This window comes from Hyperoodon ampullatus, assembly GCF_949752795.1.
Source record: "Hyperoodon ampullatus genome assembly, chromosome: 3".
NCBI classification, from domain to species: domain Eukaryota; kingdom Metazoa; phylum Chordata; class Mammalia; order Artiodactyla; family Ziphiidae; genus Hyperoodon; species Hyperoodon ampullatus.
In genome coordinates, this window is record NC_136916.1 from 84,852,790 (window position 1) to 84,872,461 (window position 19,672).

Below are 19,672 nucleotides of genomic sequence, written 5' to 3' on the forward strand. Positions count from 1 at the left end.
GTTTGGTTGTCTGGGTGCTGGTATCAGGGCTCAGTTTGAGTATGTAAAACTCAACAGTGTTTTGATTCACAAAATCTGATTAAAGGTAAGTTAGATGCAGAGAAACATGGTTTAAAACACTATATAAATTTTCATCATACACATATAATACAAAAATATTTTCCTTTAATCCAGATTTTCACGTCATGTTTAATGGGAAACAACTAAAATGTTATGCAAACAACCCAGGAGGGAAATTTTTACTATTTATCTTTTAGATCATATAATCTTTCTTCAAAATCTGTACATATTCTCGTGATGTTTTCAAAACTAGATCTTGATTTAGATTTGACTCATCAGTAGCTCCTAGATGAGAAGCTCTATAGCATGCTGATTCAATTCAGCAGCAGCTGAAAAGAAAAAGAAAGGATTATATTCTTTACCTAAAATACTTGAGTTAACTAAATATAAGTTAGTAAAAAAAAAAACCTGAGACCTTTCTAAGCATTCAGAAGAATGAAAAGTATCTATACACGACATAACACAAAATACAAGATTACTAGTATATAATTTGCCTGTGGTTGCACGATGAATTAATTGCTCTTGTGGCTGAGTATCAGAGCTTCTGGCTTTCTCATTCGTCATTCATTTACTCAACAACCATCTGCTAAGGTGCTGTGACAAGCACTGAAATTACAAGATGAAGGTGACACAGTTCACCCTGAAAAATCATACTATAAACTGGAAAAACAGACAAACAGGCAATTTCCATACAGAGTCATAAATACTATGACAGGTATAAAAGAGGGTACAAGGAACACTCAGAAGTGACACCCAGCTTTGTGTCAATACTGTCAGCTTTTTGGTGGAGGTGGTATGTAAGCGGATACCTGAAGGGCAAGGAAAAAGTACGGGAGATGGAGGGAAGAAGCAAATACAAAGACTAAAGGTGAGGAAGAGCACCTGTGGGATTGCAAGCAGTCTATTTGACTAGATGTAGAGCAAAGGGGCAGAGGAAGGTAGTAAAGAGATAAGGCTGAATACTATGGCAGGACCCAAACTGATTTGGGTGTTTTTATTCCATGATAAGGAATTTGGAATTTTTCCTGAGAGTGAAAGATAAACCAATGACAAAGTCAATGACAGGAAATTTTAATGTCAGCCACTAAGTGACAGCTACACGAACGTGACTGCTTGAGTCTGGGTTTTTTGGCCTTAATCACTGCCAGAAACTTGAGAAGTTGATAAACCCCATGTTTTCTAATAGTGTCAGTGTGCAGGTTGACAGTTCCACAGGGATGGCAGAAGTAGAGAGGAAGGATATAGCCAGAAATAAAAAGAAATACATAGACTTTTTGAGATTTTTTTTAAAGCTATGGAACATGATGAATAAATGAGGAATCAGGATATTTTTCATTATGAATGTTCATCCTTTCACATTTTTTCATTAGCTATGTATAAGAAAAGATATTTAACCTATCAATAGTATCTGTCATCCAAACAATGGAAAGAGATGCCATTTACTACTGAATATTTCCAGTTTATTTCAGAAATCAATGTCTAAATTTAATTCATAAATTTCAGCAACATACCTTTTTCTAGTTCTCTAGTTATATTTTTTCCCATCTCCTGCCGCATCTGAAATAAGTCAAATATTATTTATGTTTAAGTTAGACAAGAGACATTTTTGTAGGAATGATGTATAGCTTATGAAATGTGGCCTTTAAATAATACTTCTAGAGACTAGACCTAATTTGAGGATTGCTTAAATAGAAAAATAATCACATAAATAAAATAAAATAAATTCCTACTTATTTTGATTTTAGATAATAAAGAACACATATATGTAACGTTATGTAGATTAATCTGATAAAAGGTACAATGAATATCAGTCTATTGAATATACATAATTTCAGAGGGTGATATTTGATCTTATTGGTACAAACAAGTTTAAACGATTAAAGTCATATATTACAATGAATGCATTACTTTGCAATTCTTAGAAAAATTGCTCTTTATAAAAGTTTAATCAGTTTTTTACTCTAATGGATCTTTCCTTAAAATGAGTTTTCCTTTCTTACACTTCTATATAACTAAAATTTTAAGGTATGTTCTATGGTAATAAATTTTCAACATAGAATCTTAAATACATAAAATGGAGAAAATGGTTCTGTTGTAATGTCATGTCAAAATTCTACTGGCAAAAAATTAAGTAAAGGTATTTTGCTGTCTATATTAGGACTAAAACATTTATTTCAGAAAATCTGCTTGAAGAAAGGAAAAGTAGAGGCTAGAGCCAGTTTTCAAACTCAGTTTCTGATTCATGACTTTCTGGAATTAGAAACAAGGAAAACAATACATAATTCTTTAACTGTAGCTTTGTTTCCATTCTAGAAATTAGGGCCAACTTTTTGAAACATTTGACTAATTATAGTTATCTACTTAATTATGAAATGTGTGGGAACATTTCAAACTGTATTACAAGTGTCTCCACCTAGAGTGTTCTTTTAAAACTCTTTCTTATAAAAGGCGCCCTCTCACTAAACAGGGTCTAAAATAGTATACTGAACATAACAAACACTGTGATGATAATGATATCATGATAGCCAACGCCTTTGTAAATTTTAGGTGCGAAGACAAATTTTTTGGCTAGCAGGTTTCCCAATATTTTTAGAGACTGCTTTCCATAACACTTTTCTGACAACAGCACTGTAGAGAGGCCCTATGAAATGAATAATGTGACAACATTACTAGACAGGTTTTGTGAAATTAATAACTCATAACAGATGAAGGAAGAAGCCTTTACTGGAATAATTTTTTATTACCATTAATAAACACTGCAAAATGTAGGTCACGTTTTTACATGCGTTGAATTAGGGAATGACCCGTGTAAGATTACTCTCTTTTCCCCCAAAAGCTCTTTTCCTCAGTATGTACTTCCGAGGCCCTTATGTTGATTTCTAGGTGAAGATCATGTTCACCTGGAGGAAGTAGTTGGAAGTCGAACATTAATAAGGAGAACAGGGCTTCCCTGGTGGCACAGTGGTTGAGAGTCCGCCTGCCGATGCAGGGGACACGGGTTCGTGACCCGGTCCGGGAAGATCCCACATGCCGCCGCGGAGCGGCTGGGCCCGTGAGCCATGGCCGCTGAGCCTGCGCGTCCGGAGCCTGTGCTCCACAACGGGAGAGGCCGCAACAGTGAGAGGCCCGTGTACCGCAAAATAAATAAATAAATAAATAATAAGGAGAACACACCTGCATTTTTCTTTAAACTTTTCCATTTAACAAAAACACAGAAAGGTGAGAAAATTATACACAGGAAACCAATATATCAGCAAGTTTTAATTTTTAAGATTTTTAGTTAGAAGGATTCTCTCAAAACCGGTAGTTTCCAAACTATGTCCCATAGAAATGGAAGGTCCCCCACTGAGGACACTGCAGGATTGAAGGAAAAAGAAGTCACAGCTTCAGGGTGTCCGCCAGTTCTTTAGCTAAACAGCTCTATATTTATCTCTGTTTTATATAATACAGTTTCATGCAAAATTTTTTTTAAAAAAAAGAAGGTTCTTTTCCTTGAAAGAAAATTTTTTAAGGTGTGAGAGTCATTGATTTAGTCAAAGACCCTAATTTTACAAAAGAGGTAACAAAGGCTCAGAGAGACTTTGTCACAAAGCCAACATGTCACAAAGCCAACGGCCTTCTCACTGAGTCTAGAGAGAGTTCTATGCCAGCTACTTCCTCAGATTAAGAAAAAAAACACATAGATTTTTAACTATAACTCAGAGAAAATGAATATGTAAAGCTTTGTCATGTAGCTCAATAACGTTTGATGCATGAGACATGAAATAGTAGCTTTCTAACTAAATTATGTTTTAAAGTCATGAACAAGAATAAATTATCATAACTCCTATTAGTAGCAGTCAATATATTTAATTTATAAAGCACAGATTTTTTTTTTTAACCACAGGACAGGGAACTTGAAGGAGAAAATCTTGAGTTGAATCACACAGGCCAAAATTTAGGAGATTCTTCTTCTTTTCTTAATTATTATTTATTTATTTATTTTTGCGGTACGCGGGCCTCTCACTGTTGTGGCCTCTCTCGTTGCGGAGCACAGGCTCTGGATGCGCAGGCTCAGCGGCCATGGCTCACGGACCCAGCTGCTCCGCGGAATATGGGATCTTCCCAGACCGGGGCACGAACCCGTGTCCCCTGCATGGGCAGGCAGACTCTCAACCACTGCGCCACCAGGGAAGCCTGAGGAGATTCTTCTTTAAAAGGATATTCGTTTCCTCCAAATAAAACTTGGTTTACCGAAATGAGTCAACAAATGAATTATCCACGTTGTGGGTTATTTATGGCAAAATTTAAAACACAAAACAGATTTCTCTTTACTATCTAGCATACTTCAATCTCTCATCATTAGTTTGTATGTACAAAAAACATGAGTGTAATCTCAATTAGAATTTAAATCCAGTCAGGAATTACAGGCTAATTCCTTGGCCTAAGGTTTCAACGTGAGGACTTACACTCCTACCCTCCTCATGAGAGGAGGGGAGATTTACCCAATGCGTGAATTTGGGAGAAGGAACTAAGAAGTGTTGGCTTGCTTCCGAATCTCTTCTTTGAGAAGGTGTGTGTGCCCTCAGCACCGGGAACTGGGGTCTGCTCTCATGCCCGCAGTAAGCAGCCTGCCCTGGGGCGGGGGTCAAGCATTTGCTTCCTCCTCTTAGGCCTACTTTGGGATGAAGTATTCTGAGGCCCACTGTGACTGCACACCTAAAGCACGTCTTCCTCCAATTCGTTAGTTATGTGTCAGTAACAAAGCTCCTTAGTTGATCTCCAGCTGCTGACTCCCGCGTGCTGAACTCAGAAGGGGAAGAGAAGTGTCATCTGCCACCTACCCACCACAGCTCCAACAAGGCAGAGGACCACACGACACTGAGGGCACGTTTTCTTCTTCTTCCCTGACTTTATAATTAATGTACATTGTTCAAAACAACCCCCACTATAAAGTAGGGGAAAGGTGAAAGGAACATTTTAGAAAGAAACGTAGTGAAGCCAGTAACAATATGAAGCACAACAAGTATGTGTTCGGTCACCCAACCGTAATGTATTACTGTTAAATTATATCTGAGACTGCAGGCTGGAAAATAATGTTGCACTCTCTTTTTAAGACCAATTTGATAAATATATACACACCACACACATACACATGCACACTCATTTCCAAAGTTAATTTATTTTCAGTAATTATTGATACTTTTAAATTTTGATATCACTCATTTTAAATGTCACGAAAATGTAATAAAATCAAGTCATTTAAACCACTTCAATTCATTATCCAATTGTAAACAGGCTAAGGTATGAAGGAAATTACACTTGGCAGTCTGTAGATATTAAGTACATATATTTTGCTGCAGAGAGAAGAACTGAGGAAGAATTTGTAGATCAAAGAGCTGAAAAACTAAGTACAGGAAAAAAAAATGAATGAAAGAAAAAGAACTGTTAAGAAGTTGAACTATTACCTCTATCTTTCAAAAGATAAAATGTCTACTCATTTGTCCATGTGGACAAAATGAAGTGGGAACAAGAAGGATTATACTGATATAATAAACTGAGACAATAAACAAGTTTATTGAACTCTGCCTGTGCCTTATGAGAAACTAGCTTAACTACTGTGGTAATTTGATTAGAGTTAAAACTCAAGAGTGGATAGGCACTGCCTTGGTGATGTAAACACGAGGCCTATTTTTTTTAAAAAGAAATGTGACTCAATATTCTGGTGAGACACAAAATGTTGTGTCATATAAAAAGTCAAAGTGTTAGGAATATTAATTGTTTTAGCTTCAGTGCATTTGTATGACCACATTTAGAAAGAGAGTTGCTGAACTGAATGGACATTTGAGCAATTTTTAAAATTACTTAAACAAATCATTAGAAAAATTCTCAAAGTGTCAGTAATGCACCAAAAGTCCAAAATCAGTCAATGTAAAATGTAATCCTCCTACTTAAGACAGATTTAAAGGGCATTTATTAACTACTGTGGCCATGCATCGTGTTCGGCACACAAATACCTAAAAACTCTTGAACATAAAAAAATCTTTAAACCAGTGAGATTGTGTCTGTTATAAAATTGTCTGGAATAGATTTTTAAGTTTTCAGTTCTTGAAAAAATTCTATGTGCAAGAAAATCTAACAGTGATGTAGCTATTTTGGCTAATGTTAACTTTTTGTATTTTATAATAATATAATTAAACAACACAATTGAAAAAAACTGTAAAATTACTTCTGATATATAGGACCAAACATCCCAGAATTAACTAGAATGTGAAAACTGAGGGTAAAATTAGCAAGACAGATACGTAGTAATCTCCTACCCCCACAATGGTATCAACTGCTAAGACTGAACTTCATGTAGTGGTGAGGGAGGTAATAAATCTGTGTTAGGTACGTGGAGTAAGCTTGCTGCTACAACCAGCACAACTGAAACCACACACCTAGAGCAGTACTTTGCTATAATTATTTTCCTTAAAGTTAGGGGAAAATGCTGAGTAAGATAAAACTTGACAGTAGGAATAGTCCAAAATGTTAAAACATTGCAAATAAAGGAGAATGATAAACAAATGCAATCTTAATGCCATTTTTAACATTTTACTTTGTAGAATCATAGCTAAAACCTTTAGAAGGCTATTGTTTTATCATGTCCCATCCAAAAACCCACCTCTTTCTATCATTTTAGACAGTACGTTAACACCTCTCATAGTATTATTTTATGTTTTCCTAGTAGAAATAATTATATTCCTAGCAATTCCAGAAGGCACCTTCTTTCTGTAAGTCTTACTAAGTTGTTGTGAACAACAACTGTATAATAACTCTTCCGCGGCATTCTGTAGTGATTATGGAGACGTCTTTGCATCTTGATAGAGTTAAGTAGTGCTCTTCAATCTCTCTTATTAAAACCAGCACGATTTGGCAAAGACCCCACAAGGGAACTATGTATACCTAGTAACTACAACATTGAGTTTAAAATAAACTATTTTCCGATTTATCTAGAATTACTAAAAAAATAAACGCCTCTTTCCTCCAAAAAAATTAAAGGAAAAAATTCCCGCAGAAATTTTCTCTCACATTGTTTTTGCATTCACACACTCTTTCATCTTCATCTTGTAAAATGATACATTGTTTGATTTTTTGGGTGACAGCCCATGAGAACATTCTAAGTTTACATCATGCTTAGCAACTGACAGAGGGCTTGACATGCATTTTCTTTTCGACCCTGGGGTCCAGTTTCATGGCTCTGAAGCACTTAGACCCAATTTAGCCACAGCACTGTCTAAGAAACCTTAGCTTTGCTCTTCTATGATTTCTTACGACGTGAAGCCAAATGAGAAAACAGGTTGAGACTTCATTTAACAAGGCCTACTTTTCTCTGCATCAAGAACACCATGAAAACACCATCAAAACCATAACCCTGTGTGCACTGAGTGAGATGCATATTTTAATAACAATGATACACAATGAAAACTAGTTGCAATTTAAAGACTCCCCATCATAGTCATCATTCATCCAGGTGATGGCAAGATAGAGACATAAGTGGACTTCATTTTAAAAATTTAAATATTTGCTTTATTTACGTATTTAGAAATGTTCTACAATTGCTCAGCAAGACATTTTATAAAAATTCAATAAAAATGCTCTAAGTAAAACAGCAATTAAGGATGCATTCTCATGTACAAAAATGACAAAAAAATTTAACTTCAAAACAGAAATTAACCTATTTAGTGCTACAAGTCTATTTAATTCACAAAAAGGATTTATCTAGGATTCCTTTAAATAAAAAAAAATCCATATATGGTTAAGTGTTTGGATGCCAATCATTCACTTATGCTTAGGGGTAGAAAAACTAGGGTGCAGCAAAACTTGAAAATGATTATGAACCATTGCCAAACTGAAATCAATTAGAAGGTATATCTTTGGTTATTAGGCAATAATATTTAATTTCTAAAATAGGATTTAACTGCAGTTTTTAGAAATTTAAAATGGGTCAGTTTAATTACATTTACTGAATAAAGTTAATGATAAAAATCTCTCTTGAAAATGAGAAATCCAGGGACTTTAAAAAATCATAAAATTTCTGTCTCTTTATTAGCACAATTAATTATGGCTTTTACTTCGTGTGTGTAAGTCAAATAAACAATTCAGAATTTCACCAAATTAAAAACAAGAATTATTATCAGAAATCTGAAACCCAAGGAAAAAAGGATAGTATAACTAACCTTGGTCAAGTACATCTCCATGCTCTCATGTGAAGGGCGTGAACTTGAGGTAGAAATCTCTAAGTTTTCTCCTGGAGTAAGATATCTATTGAGCACTAAACTATTATTAATATTTCCTACACAAGGTGGCTTCAGGACTGGCCTCGTAGGAAGAGTGCTGAGTAAAGATCTCTTCTGCTGTTTCTCCACCAGCAGTTTGGTACTGACCTCTGCCAGCCTCTCATTAGTCCTGGGAAGATGGCAAAACACCAATTTCATTCATTGCATTTTCCCTAAATGATTCGTAAATGATTTGCATTTCTTAAATTGCCATAATAGTAAATGGAATGTCCCATTAAACCACGTTTTAACACTGAAAATGGGTCAGAGCAGACCTATTATAAACAATTCTAGGTGTAAAATTGTTCTAAAGAAGTATATATGTGTCTGGGGGATCCTTAACTAACAAGTCAGTCAGAGTCGGGAGAGGAGAGAAATGGCGTCAGCGATGGAGACGGCTTAACAGGTGACGCTTGCTGCCTTCTGCGATGGCTGCACTTAGACACCCACCTTTCGTAAACCAGTTCAGGGATGAAAAAACAAACCATCCCTCAAAGACATTTTCAAGCATTTGCTTTCACCACCCCTGTATACACATTTCACTCATTACCTCAAAGGAATTAAGCATTCGGCACTGAGGAATAATCTAGAGCAGCGGTCCCCAACCTTTCTGGCACCAGGGGCCAGTTTCGTGGAAGACAACTTTTCCATGGATGGGGGTGTATGGGGCTTGTCAGGATGGTTCAGGCGGTAACGCGAGCGACGGGGGGCGATGGGGGGGCGGCAGGTGAAGCTTTGCTGGCTCGTCCGCCGCTCACCTCCCGCTGTGCGGCCCGGTTCCTAACAGGCTGCGGACAGGTACCGGTAACACTGTTACTGAGGCACTGGGGGTGGGATCTGCCCTTGCGGTCTTCCACGCACACCCTCACGCAGGCCACCGTGTTATTTTTAGACACTTTGTGAATTATACGGCCCTTCGCCCCTCTGTTACTTTCCCCTTATTTCACAAGCATGCCTTTATGTAGAGTAGAAAAACTTCAAATACAGTAGTTTGTCTCAGGGCGCCCTCTAGCGATGATACCAAAGATCATAATCAAGCAAGTAAATTTACCAAATGCTAAAATGTGACGCTTTGCGTTTAAGCGGTAATCTTCCAAAAAATAATTAAACTCGTTAATATTTCTACTTACGGGAATTCCAACAAGAAATTTTATCTAAATTACAAAGTTTCAAAAACACTTGGCTTAAAGACTAAATCAGGTTAACTATTGGGTTGGCCAAAAAGTTCGTTTGGGTTTTTCCACTAACATCTTACGGGAAGACACAAATGAACTTTTTGGCCAACCCAATATAGGAAAATATAAAAAATAAAGTTATGTAAAACCAACAAAAAGGTGGGGAGATGCAAACTGGACTAACATTTTAAAGGTGACTTCACTTACTAACATCATTTTCCAAAGTTATACTATCTAGTTAGCTTTCACTCCTACTAATCTCATGAACCTGGCTCAATAAAAATTATGCTTTAGAGGCAAATTAATGAGCTAAATTTAAATTTATTTTCTATGATTCTACGTTTTGACTTACTTGTTTCGTTTATTTGCCAATGACTTTCTAACTTTTAGTCCTTCGAGGTAGAGTTGCTTATATTTTTCCAACTCTGCTTTAGTAGAATCTTCTTGAAAAGTTTTCATTTTGGAGAGTTCAGATTCCAGATCTTTAATTCTGAGTTCCATTGGACTTCTTATTGAAGCATTATTATTCTCTCTTAACTGCTCTAAGTTTTCTTGAGATGCTGCTTGTGTCTAAAGTCAAATAAAAACATACATGTTTAAAATAATTATAACCTGAATAATTATAGTATATTTGTTCCCTTTAGTTTTGTGTCAATGATTCAGAGAGCAATTTTAAATGTGAAAAAAAAGCTGAACTTTAAAAATATTTATCATCAATGTAAACTGAGTTAAATCTTAATTATAAAATTAAAGTTGGATCATTCTTATATTCGTACTCATGTAATCTGATAATTCAAAGAATAATAGGATCAATTTTAAAATTTTTAAATTGAACAATACAGCTAAGAATAATCCAAGAGTATAGTACAATTTCTAAATCATAATATTTTTTCATCCTAATAGTTTTGTTTTATACCAGTTGGTCTTAAAAATAAAATGATTCCCTAGTGAGAATCGTTCTGAAAGATCAATTTAGTGAGAATAATGATGGAAACTGAAATATTTAAAGGGAGAAACAAATGCCACCTTCCTTCCAGAAATTTACAAAACAAACTGCTATAAGGGAAGTAGAAGAAACATATAAAGTGTATACATCCGAAATGTAATTTATAGTGAAGTGAATTAAAGCACATTACAGAACAAAAAATTAACCTGTAAAAATAGGTTGACTTCTTTTAATTTTTCTATTATATCCTGTCTTGCTCTTTCTTCAACCTCCCATTTATACTGCTCTACTTGACTGTGTTCTATCATATTCATTTCTATATGACTTCTGAGGTTCACTGCTTCTTGTTCCAACTTCTGTTTATTCTTCTCTAGTTTTTCACATTTCTTTTGCATTACTTTTATAGATAATAACGCCCGTTGAAGAACTTGATTTTTTGCACCCAGATGTAGACATTTTGAAGATGCAGTTTCCAGTTCTGCTGTAAGGTCATCGATCTGCATGAATAAAATAAAATCGCTTGGTAATTAGGGAGGTAAACTGAGAATAGCCTAACTCAAAATCAGTATCAACTTTTAAAATAAATTCAGTTACAATAAAATGGTGTCTGTATTGTAGCGTGTAGGACCTTGAATTACTAAGAAAATGAAGAAAAAAGTTCAAACCACCAAGAGCCACAAATATATATCCTTCACTGTCATCATTGTTACACAAAATTTGCATTTGATTTTATACTTTTATTCTTCTATTGTTTCATGCCTTTCCTCCATAAAATGACTATAAGTCACCTCTTAGTAGAAAGCCTCTTACTCCTTCCCCACCCCCATCTTAACCCTCCATGATTTTTAAAGTTTTAGGGATATCATATTGAGTTATTTAGGGCTGAATTAATAAATGCCTCCCAAAATAAGACTCGGAAAATCAGACTCTAATGAGTCTTGTAAATATGGCTTCTAATGCCATAAGCCTTTTTTCTGAACTACAAATATTTTATGCTAATTTGAATTGCATTCCAAGGAGAAATGCTTCGCAGGGTTAAGGAGAAATCACATCTCCCAGTGTAATAGTTTAGCGAGATGATCCATACATTTTTCTGAACAAAAAAATGCCATTAATTCTTGCAATGCTTTGTTACTTTCCACAGAATAAGAGAACATACTAAACAAAACAAACAAAAAAACTGGCTGGAATTTCAAGGACACTGAGTTGGGAAGAACTACTTCCCTTTAGACAGAATGATTATTTGGTAAGACAAGGCAAGTGGATGTGGTAGTTTAAAAACATGTCTACATGTTTTTAAACTGGTGGCGCAGTGGTTGAGAGTCCGCCTGCCGATGCAGGGGACACGGGCTCGTGCCCCGGTCCGGGAAGATCCCACATGCCGCCGCGGAGCGGCTGGGCCCGTGAGCCATGGCCGCTGAGCCTGCGCGTCCAGAGCCTGTGCTCCGCAACGGGAGAGGCCACAACAGTGAGAGGCCCGCGTACCGCAAAAAAAAAGAAAAAAAAAACCCTTGTCTACAAATTCTTTGACACTTATCTCACGAAATTCTCAGGGCTTCGCAAGACTGTTAATGGAAGCCTGACGGCCCTTGAAGAGGCTGAAGGTGACAGCTTCTAGGCAAGGGAAGAAAATGACACTGCAACCTGGAGGGAGGGGGACTCTAGCTACAAAGCAGCTGAAAGTCAAACTGATGAGAGGGATAAGCTAAAAAAAAAGACTATTAAATATAAAGGATCCAGGATTCATTGGGTTCAATTATCTGTATCCCATTTACAGCATCTCCACATGCCTAAATAATGCTAAAACAGAGAAATAGCTTCTGGACTAAGATCAGATTTAGGGTGCTGCCAGGAAAACATGGTCTAAAGATGAAGCCAAGACTGTACAACCCTTTATTAACACCCTGGAAAGACTTAAGTTGGTGCCTCAAATTCCTTTAAGGATCTTAAAAAAGCATAAGAATTTTAAAGGCATCATCCTACAAAGTTTCCCGTCCTACCGTCCTACAACAGCTTCACAAGAAGCCCAAGGGGAAGAGCTTATCTCAAAAAGATTTGGGAGGGTAGCTTTTCCAATGTCATGAACCCCAATAAAATTCACAGGACATTCAAAGCTTTAAAGAGAACTGTGGTAGCAAAAACACTGCTTGCTAGCTTGGATTAACAGAGACCAAGACAGTACAAAATGAGAAGAGGCCTCTGGGATTTTCTTAGAAGTTCTGTAAGTCCCCCTTCCTCCAGGTTTCAGTGTCATTTTCTTCCCTTGCTGGCTTGAGAAACACTACTCAGATGCAAACACAGGTCATTTCTTATGAAAAGGACAGAACAAAGAGCTCAGAGGGCACAGCAAAGGAGAATCACTTCCATGGTCGGGACTAAGTCCTAATCACAGAGCTGGCAGCAGATATCAGGCTGTATTGCAGAACCGCTATGGACCAGCATGTCTTCCATTTTACATTTCTGAATGGAGGAGTCTTTAGCAGTTTAACAGAATGTTGGGTATGTGGGTGGCAGAAAATTTGTCCCTTTAGTTCTCAAGTCTTCGTACTGAGAAGATTGGTACTCAAGGGTCTACACTCTAGAAACCACACACAGGAGCCTCATCCCCATCCGTACCTGGTGAAAGATGGTAAGATCCTGGACTCAAGCCGGAGCCTGACACCGTAACAATTGAGACTTGTTGGGGAACTGAGTAGGGATAAGTGTATTCTTCATGTGGAAGGAATATAAAAATTGTGGCCAGTGGGTAGATTATGCTGGTTTTTAAATGTATCCATAAGTTTTTGAAAAACATTATCCCATAAAAAAAGGTAGACTATGGGCCAAGCATAAGTGACTTATTCCTAATGAACAGAATATGGTGAAAGAGATGCTGTGTGAATTGCAAGGCGAGGTTAGACAAGGCAACACAGCTTCTGCCTGGCTCTTAACCTTGGAACCCAGCCCCATGTTGTTAGGAAGCTCAGGCCACAAAGAGAGCCTAGGTGTTCAGGGTAGGTGTTCCAACTGAGGGGAAGAGAGGCCAGCTGTCCTGGCTATGCTTTTCCTAAGTATAGATTGTGAACAAAATAAACATTGCTTATTTTAGCTACTAAACTTTGAGGAGATTTTTAGGAAAAAACAGATAGAAAAGTGGATGAAAAAAAAGAGATAATAAGAAACATAACTTAGACACAGTAGAAATTGGTTTCCTATAAACTGGAATCTAATAAATGTTGAGATTAATTTAAAATGACAAACAATGTTGATGAGAAGAAGCAGATAACTAGAAGAAAGACCTAAGAACTATTCAGGAGGAAGTTTTGGGCAGGTTCCCTTCACTTACAATTTCTTACAAATAGGCAGGTATGCCTCTTCAGAATTTCCCCTCAAGTTTGAAGATAAGGAAGATTGGTAAGCAAGGAGACATATGAAGTATAATAGTTGAAAAACAACTAGAAATCGTCAGTTTAATTACCAAAATCAGACTTTTTTACCTCATCTCAATTAACTGAAATTCTAAGGGATAGGCAACTTTGAATATTTATTAATCTAGGACTCAATCTTCATTGTCCTTTCCTCAGAGAGGAAATAAAACATCATGGAAGCATTTTTAATCTTCTCAACAGTAAAACAAATGGAGTGTCCTTTGGCAGTATATAATTAAATACAATTTTTCCTTTACCTTACTTAAAGCTTGTTTGTAAGGGAAGGTAGGATATCTCATTTTTACATTGTACCACAGTGCTTCTCTATATCATACAAACTGGCTTTGAAATTTTGAAATTCAAATTACTAATCTATTATTTGTCCCAGATAAATTATTACCTTTTTAAAAAAAATTATTTCATTTATTATATTTATTTTTGGCTGTGTTGGGTCTTCGTTGCTGTGCACAGGCTTTCTCTAGTTGCGGCAAGCAGGGGCTACGCTTTGTGGAGGTGCACAGGCTTCTCATTACGGTGGCTTCTCTTGTTGTGGAACACGGGTTCTAGGTGCATGGGCTTCAGTAGTTGTGGCACACAGGTTCCACAGCTGTGGCTTGCGGGCCCTAGAGTGCAGGCTCAGTAGTTGTGGCACATGGGCTTAGTTGCTCCATGGCATGTGGGATCTTCCCGGACCTGGGCTCGAACCATTGTCCCCTGCATTGGCAGGCAGATTCTTAACCACTGCACCACCAGGGAAGCCCTACCTAGTTTTTAACAGCTATACTCTTAAAAATTTTTCTTTGGATGGGATGAAATAGTTATTCTATTCATTATGTGTTAAGCTATAAAGTACAGCTATGCATCTCTTTCTTTTTCAATCCAAGAAGGTAGATACAGGGAACTGTGTTTCTGAGAATGCAGGATCTATGTCAAGAACAAGATCAGCATGAGTGTTATACACAAGAACCACATCAAAAGATGATTTAATTGTGAATTGCAACATGATGGCTTAGAGAGACTTCCAAAGAGGAAAGCTGACAGCCCAGACTTAATCTTCTCCTAGATGGTGAAACCTATGGATGAGTCTATGAATTATAATGAGCTAAACATAATGAAGCAGATAGCAGACGAAGTCAGCAGATCTCGTGACCAAGATTTGATGGAAACTGGAGTGAAGTGGGAGGCACTGGGTGAGAGACTAAAGGTCTGAATGGAGGGAGAAAAAAAGGAATGGACTTTACCTTTGTAAACCTACTTCCCATTGTGTCATGGGGTTAGTGAGGCATAAGCTGGCCACAGGTTCCTTCAAGAGGCAAAAAACCTCCATGGAAGTAGAGTTAAAGACATTCCACTACATTGACTTTTTATTATTACATAAAACAACTGGTAAGATGCAAGATGACGAAGAAAGAATTCTCATAAAATCTGACTTGATACTGGCATAGGACAGACATATAGATCAATGCGTTACCATTGAGGATGTAAAAGGAAAGCCCCACATTTACGGCCAACTGATTGTAAGAGTGCCAAATAATTGAATGAGACAAGAATAGTCTTTTTAAGAAATGGTACTGGGACAACAGAATATCCACATACAAAAGAATAAAATTAGACCTCTACCTCATACCATATGTAGAAATTAAGTCAATATGCAAGAGCTAAAACTACAAAATTCTTAGAAGAAAACACAGGTGTTTATCTTCATGACTGGATTTGGCAATTTTTAGATATGACACCAAAAGACAAAAATCGACTAACTGAACTTCATCAATATTAAAGACTTCCGTGTTTTGAAGGACACCATCAAGAAGGGGAAAGGGCAAGCTCCTGAGTGAGAGAAAATACTTGAAAATCCTATATCCGATCGAAGATTTGTATCTAGGATACAAAAAGAACTCTTACAATTCAATAATAAAAAGACAATCCAACTTAAAAATGGGCAAAAAGTTGAATAGACAGTTCTTCAAAGAAGATACACAGATAGACAATAAGCACATGAAAAGTGCCTCAACGTTATTAGTCAACAGCACAATGCAAATCAAAACCACAAGAGATGCCACTTCACACCTACAAGGATGGCTATAATCAGAAAGACAGGTAATGACAAGTGTTGGCGGGCATGTAGAGAAATTGGAATGCTTACACACTTTGGATAAAAATGTAAAATGGTGCAGCCACTCTGGAAAACAGTACGGCAGTTCCTCAAAAGTTTAAACAGAGTTACCATATGATACAGCAATTCCATTCATAAGTATATTCCAAAAAGAAATGAAAAAAATATGTACACACTGGAACTTGGACATGAACGTTCATAGCAGCATTATTAACAATAGCCAAAAAAGTGGAAACAACCCAAAGGTCCATCAACTGATGAATGGATAAATAAAATGTGGTATGTCCATACAAATGAGTATTATTCAGCAATAAAAAGAAAGTATTGATCCACGCTACAAAACAGATGTACCTTAAAAATATTATGCTGAATGAAAGAAGGCAGTCACAAAGGACCCCATATTCTGTGATTCCACTGACATGAAATATCCAAAATAGGCAAATCTATCGAAACAGGGAGTACAGTCGTGGTACTAGGGCTGGGAATAGGAGGAAGGGAAAACTGGCACAGGGTGATGGCTAAAAAGTACAGCGTTTCTTTTTAGGGTGATGACAATGGTCTAAAATTGATTGTGGTGATAACTGTATAACTCTTTGAATATATTAAAAGTCACTGAATTGTACAGTTTAAATGAGTGGACTGCATGGTATGTTCATTATATTTCAATAAAGCTGTCACCAAAAAATAATGGATGCTTTGGGGTAATGGTGTGCTGCTCAGCTTCAGATCACTAGCCATGGTTCAAGACACAGTCAACAGTGTGCCCTTTTTATGGAAAAATTATATAGGAAAAAGCTGTCTTTTTTACTGGTATCAAGTCTAAAAAATTAAGAGACAAATCTATGTTTCACTGCTCAAAGCATGGAGTGATTTATATTTCCCCCAATTAAGTGACTTCTGGGTCCCAAAACTGATTAAAAATTACCTTATGTTTTAGCATATTAATCTGAATATCCATTTCACTTTGACTGGTTTTTAACTCTCCATGGAAACTAAGCTCTCCATTTTCATATTCATTTAAATTCCTTCTTGGCATTTTTAAGAGTTTCTTAAGTCTGTAGAAATGCATAGAATGAATAAGTCAAGTTCTTTAAGAGTAGATAATTAATAACTATTTAAACAGATATATGTTCTATCATATAAAATAAACTCTATAAATTATAATCCTGTCTCATCTGTTCTAATCTAATATGGTTTGAAAGCATAATAACTAAATTATAATCTTAGCTAAACAATATGAAGAAAAATTTTATGACACATGCTAAGTAAAGAGTTAATATAGTATGTGTATACATATATTATACGGTTCTTATAAGGAAGCTGTTATTAGTATCCATTTTTAGTATGTTAATATGAAATACTAACTTATTATTAAATACTAGTTATAAACCAGACATCAGTATCCAAGCTGAAGAAGAAGAGCATATCATAGATGAATGTTTTGAAAAGAAACAAAAAGACATTTTGGTACCTACTGACCACAGCCTCTACAAGAAGCAAAGAAATAACACACAAAAAAAATCGACACTCACTCAAAATAGAAAAAGAAACAAGAAAGGAAAATCTTTGGAGTCTGAGTTGACGGAGAAAAAACCAGGCTGAGCTTCATAAAAAAGGAAATCAGCAGAGAGAGAATGTGTACCAGTCTCTTCAAGCTGTTTTAAGAGATCTAGAAATCTTGCCCAGCACAATGTTAACAAAATGCCAAGCAATGTAGAGAAAATTAAATGAGAGAAAAATACTAATGAGAATCAGGGAAGAACCATAAGTACAATACCAAAATCCACAGATGCTCAAGTCCTCCTAAGCACATACTCCTGTATACTTTAAATCATCTCTAGATCACTTATAATACCTAATACAAGGTAAGTGCTATGTAAATAGTTATAAATACAATGTAAATAAATTCTATGGAAATAGTTGCCACCTGAGGCCAATCCAAGTTTTGCTTTTGGGAACTGTCTGGAATTTTTTCCCCCTGAATACCTTCAATCTGAGGTTGGTTGAATCTGCGGATGCTGAGGGCTAACTGTGCTCAGCAAATAACCAGAAAGGAAGCCATGTGGAGGCATCACAGACATTGGGAAACACTCTTATTATTATTTTTTTTAATCTGAGTGGTCAAAACATGATCATTAATTTTAGTATTCTTTAAGTCATACATATGTTTTTGTATGTATATTTTAGAACTAAACTTTTAGAGCAGAAAGAAAATATAAGCAAAATCAAGATAGTTTTTGATGTTGTTAAACAGTGACACAAATAGGTTTTTAGATATTAAAATACTTGAACGCTGAAGGGGAAGAACACAACTAAAAGAAGGCAGGATTACCCAAAAAGAGCAAAGATATCTTGCAGACATAAAAATTCAAGGTAGATGATGAAGAGCAGAGTGACATTACTATATGCAAGGCACACTGTTGTTATTGTTTTAGAAATCATTAAAGAGGAACTGTAGTACTGGGGCACTCAAAACAGTTTCAGATTGTGCTGTGAGTTTCTAAAGTAAACTTTTAAATAGGATGGATGATTTAAGTATGAATATACACATATAAAATGAATTTGTATCTAAGGTTTTAATAAAACAAAATTATAGTTAAATCAATTAATTGTTGAAATTATCAGAAATATTAAAATCTTACCTAGTAATCTCTTTTTCTAATTCACTATTTTTCTTCATTACTCGATCCAAACTATATTCCAGAGACTGTTTTAACTCAATATATTTCTTTAATTGCTCCTTTTCATCCTCAAAAAAAATTTTTTAAATTATTTTTTAAAACCTAGAGACTTACTCTTCTTTCTTAAAAATATTACTTCTCATGAGTTCATGAGTAATATACGTTTATAGTGAAACAGTTTATAAACCTGATGCCAATAAGGACAGATTTCAAAAATAATGACTTTTCTTGAAACAGCTTATATTGATTTTTCATTTTCATCATTTCATCATTTTTCTAGAATTTAAATTGCCAAAATTTATTTGTTAAAAACAGACGTTTTGGGACCTCCCTGGTGGCATGGTGGATAAGACTCCATGCTCCCAATGCAGGGGGCCTGGGTTCAATCCTTAGTCAGAGAACTAGATCCCACATGCAGGCCGCAACTAAGAGGTTGCATGCCACAACTAAGGAGCACACCTGCTGCAACTGGGGAGCCCGCCTGCTGCAACCAAGACTTGGAGCAACCAAATAATAATAATAATAATAAATAAATAAGTAAATAAATAACCCAGAGGTTTTTACACGTTAGTGAAAGTTTTTTAAGGAGTGGTTATATTTACGTTTTAGTTTCTAAAGATGCCCTAGAAACATTTTCATCAGTGGTTTAAGATATTCCAGGTCTTGTTAAATCACATCTTATTAATATAATCTTTGAAAAATTCCAACACAAGATAAAGCCTTTCATTCTCTGTAAGCATTCTTCCATAGGTTTCAATTTCTCCATTTCTATTAACAATTCTTCTCTTTAAATAAAGTTTAAGTCTTCTATACACTAAATAAAAATGTAACTTCGGGCTTCTCTGGTGGCGCAGTGGTTGAGGGTCCACTTGCTGATGCAAGGGACACGGGTTCGTGTCCCGGTCTGGGAAGATTCCACATGCCACAGAGTGGCTGGGCCCGTGAGCCATGGCCGCTGATCCTGCGCGACCGGAGCCTGTGCTCGGCAACGGG

The 19,672-nt window shown here is 36.2% G+C and overlaps 1 protein-coding gene across 1 annotated transcript in view; it reads right to left on the reverse strand.

Moving 5' to 3' along the window:
- Positions 1–237: 237 nt before the first annotated feature.
- LOC307050997 (ankyrin repeat domain-containing protein 26-like) overlaps positions 238–19,672 on the reverse strand; it is a gene marked incomplete at its 5' end in the record, with an annotated part of 144,022 nt that continues 124,587 nt past the window's right edge. The window contains 7 exon segments of the mRNA XM_079701311.1: positions 238–389; positions 1,572–1,617; positions 8,259–8,487; positions 9,885–10,102; positions 10,685–10,975; positions 16,924–17,053; positions 18,641–18,747. Coding sequence (XP_079557437.1) covers positions 346–389; positions 1,572–1,617; positions 8,259–8,487; positions 9,885–10,102; positions 10,685–10,975; positions 16,924–17,053; positions 18,641–18,747 — 1,065 coding nt within the window. The 3' untranslated portion in view covers positions 238–345.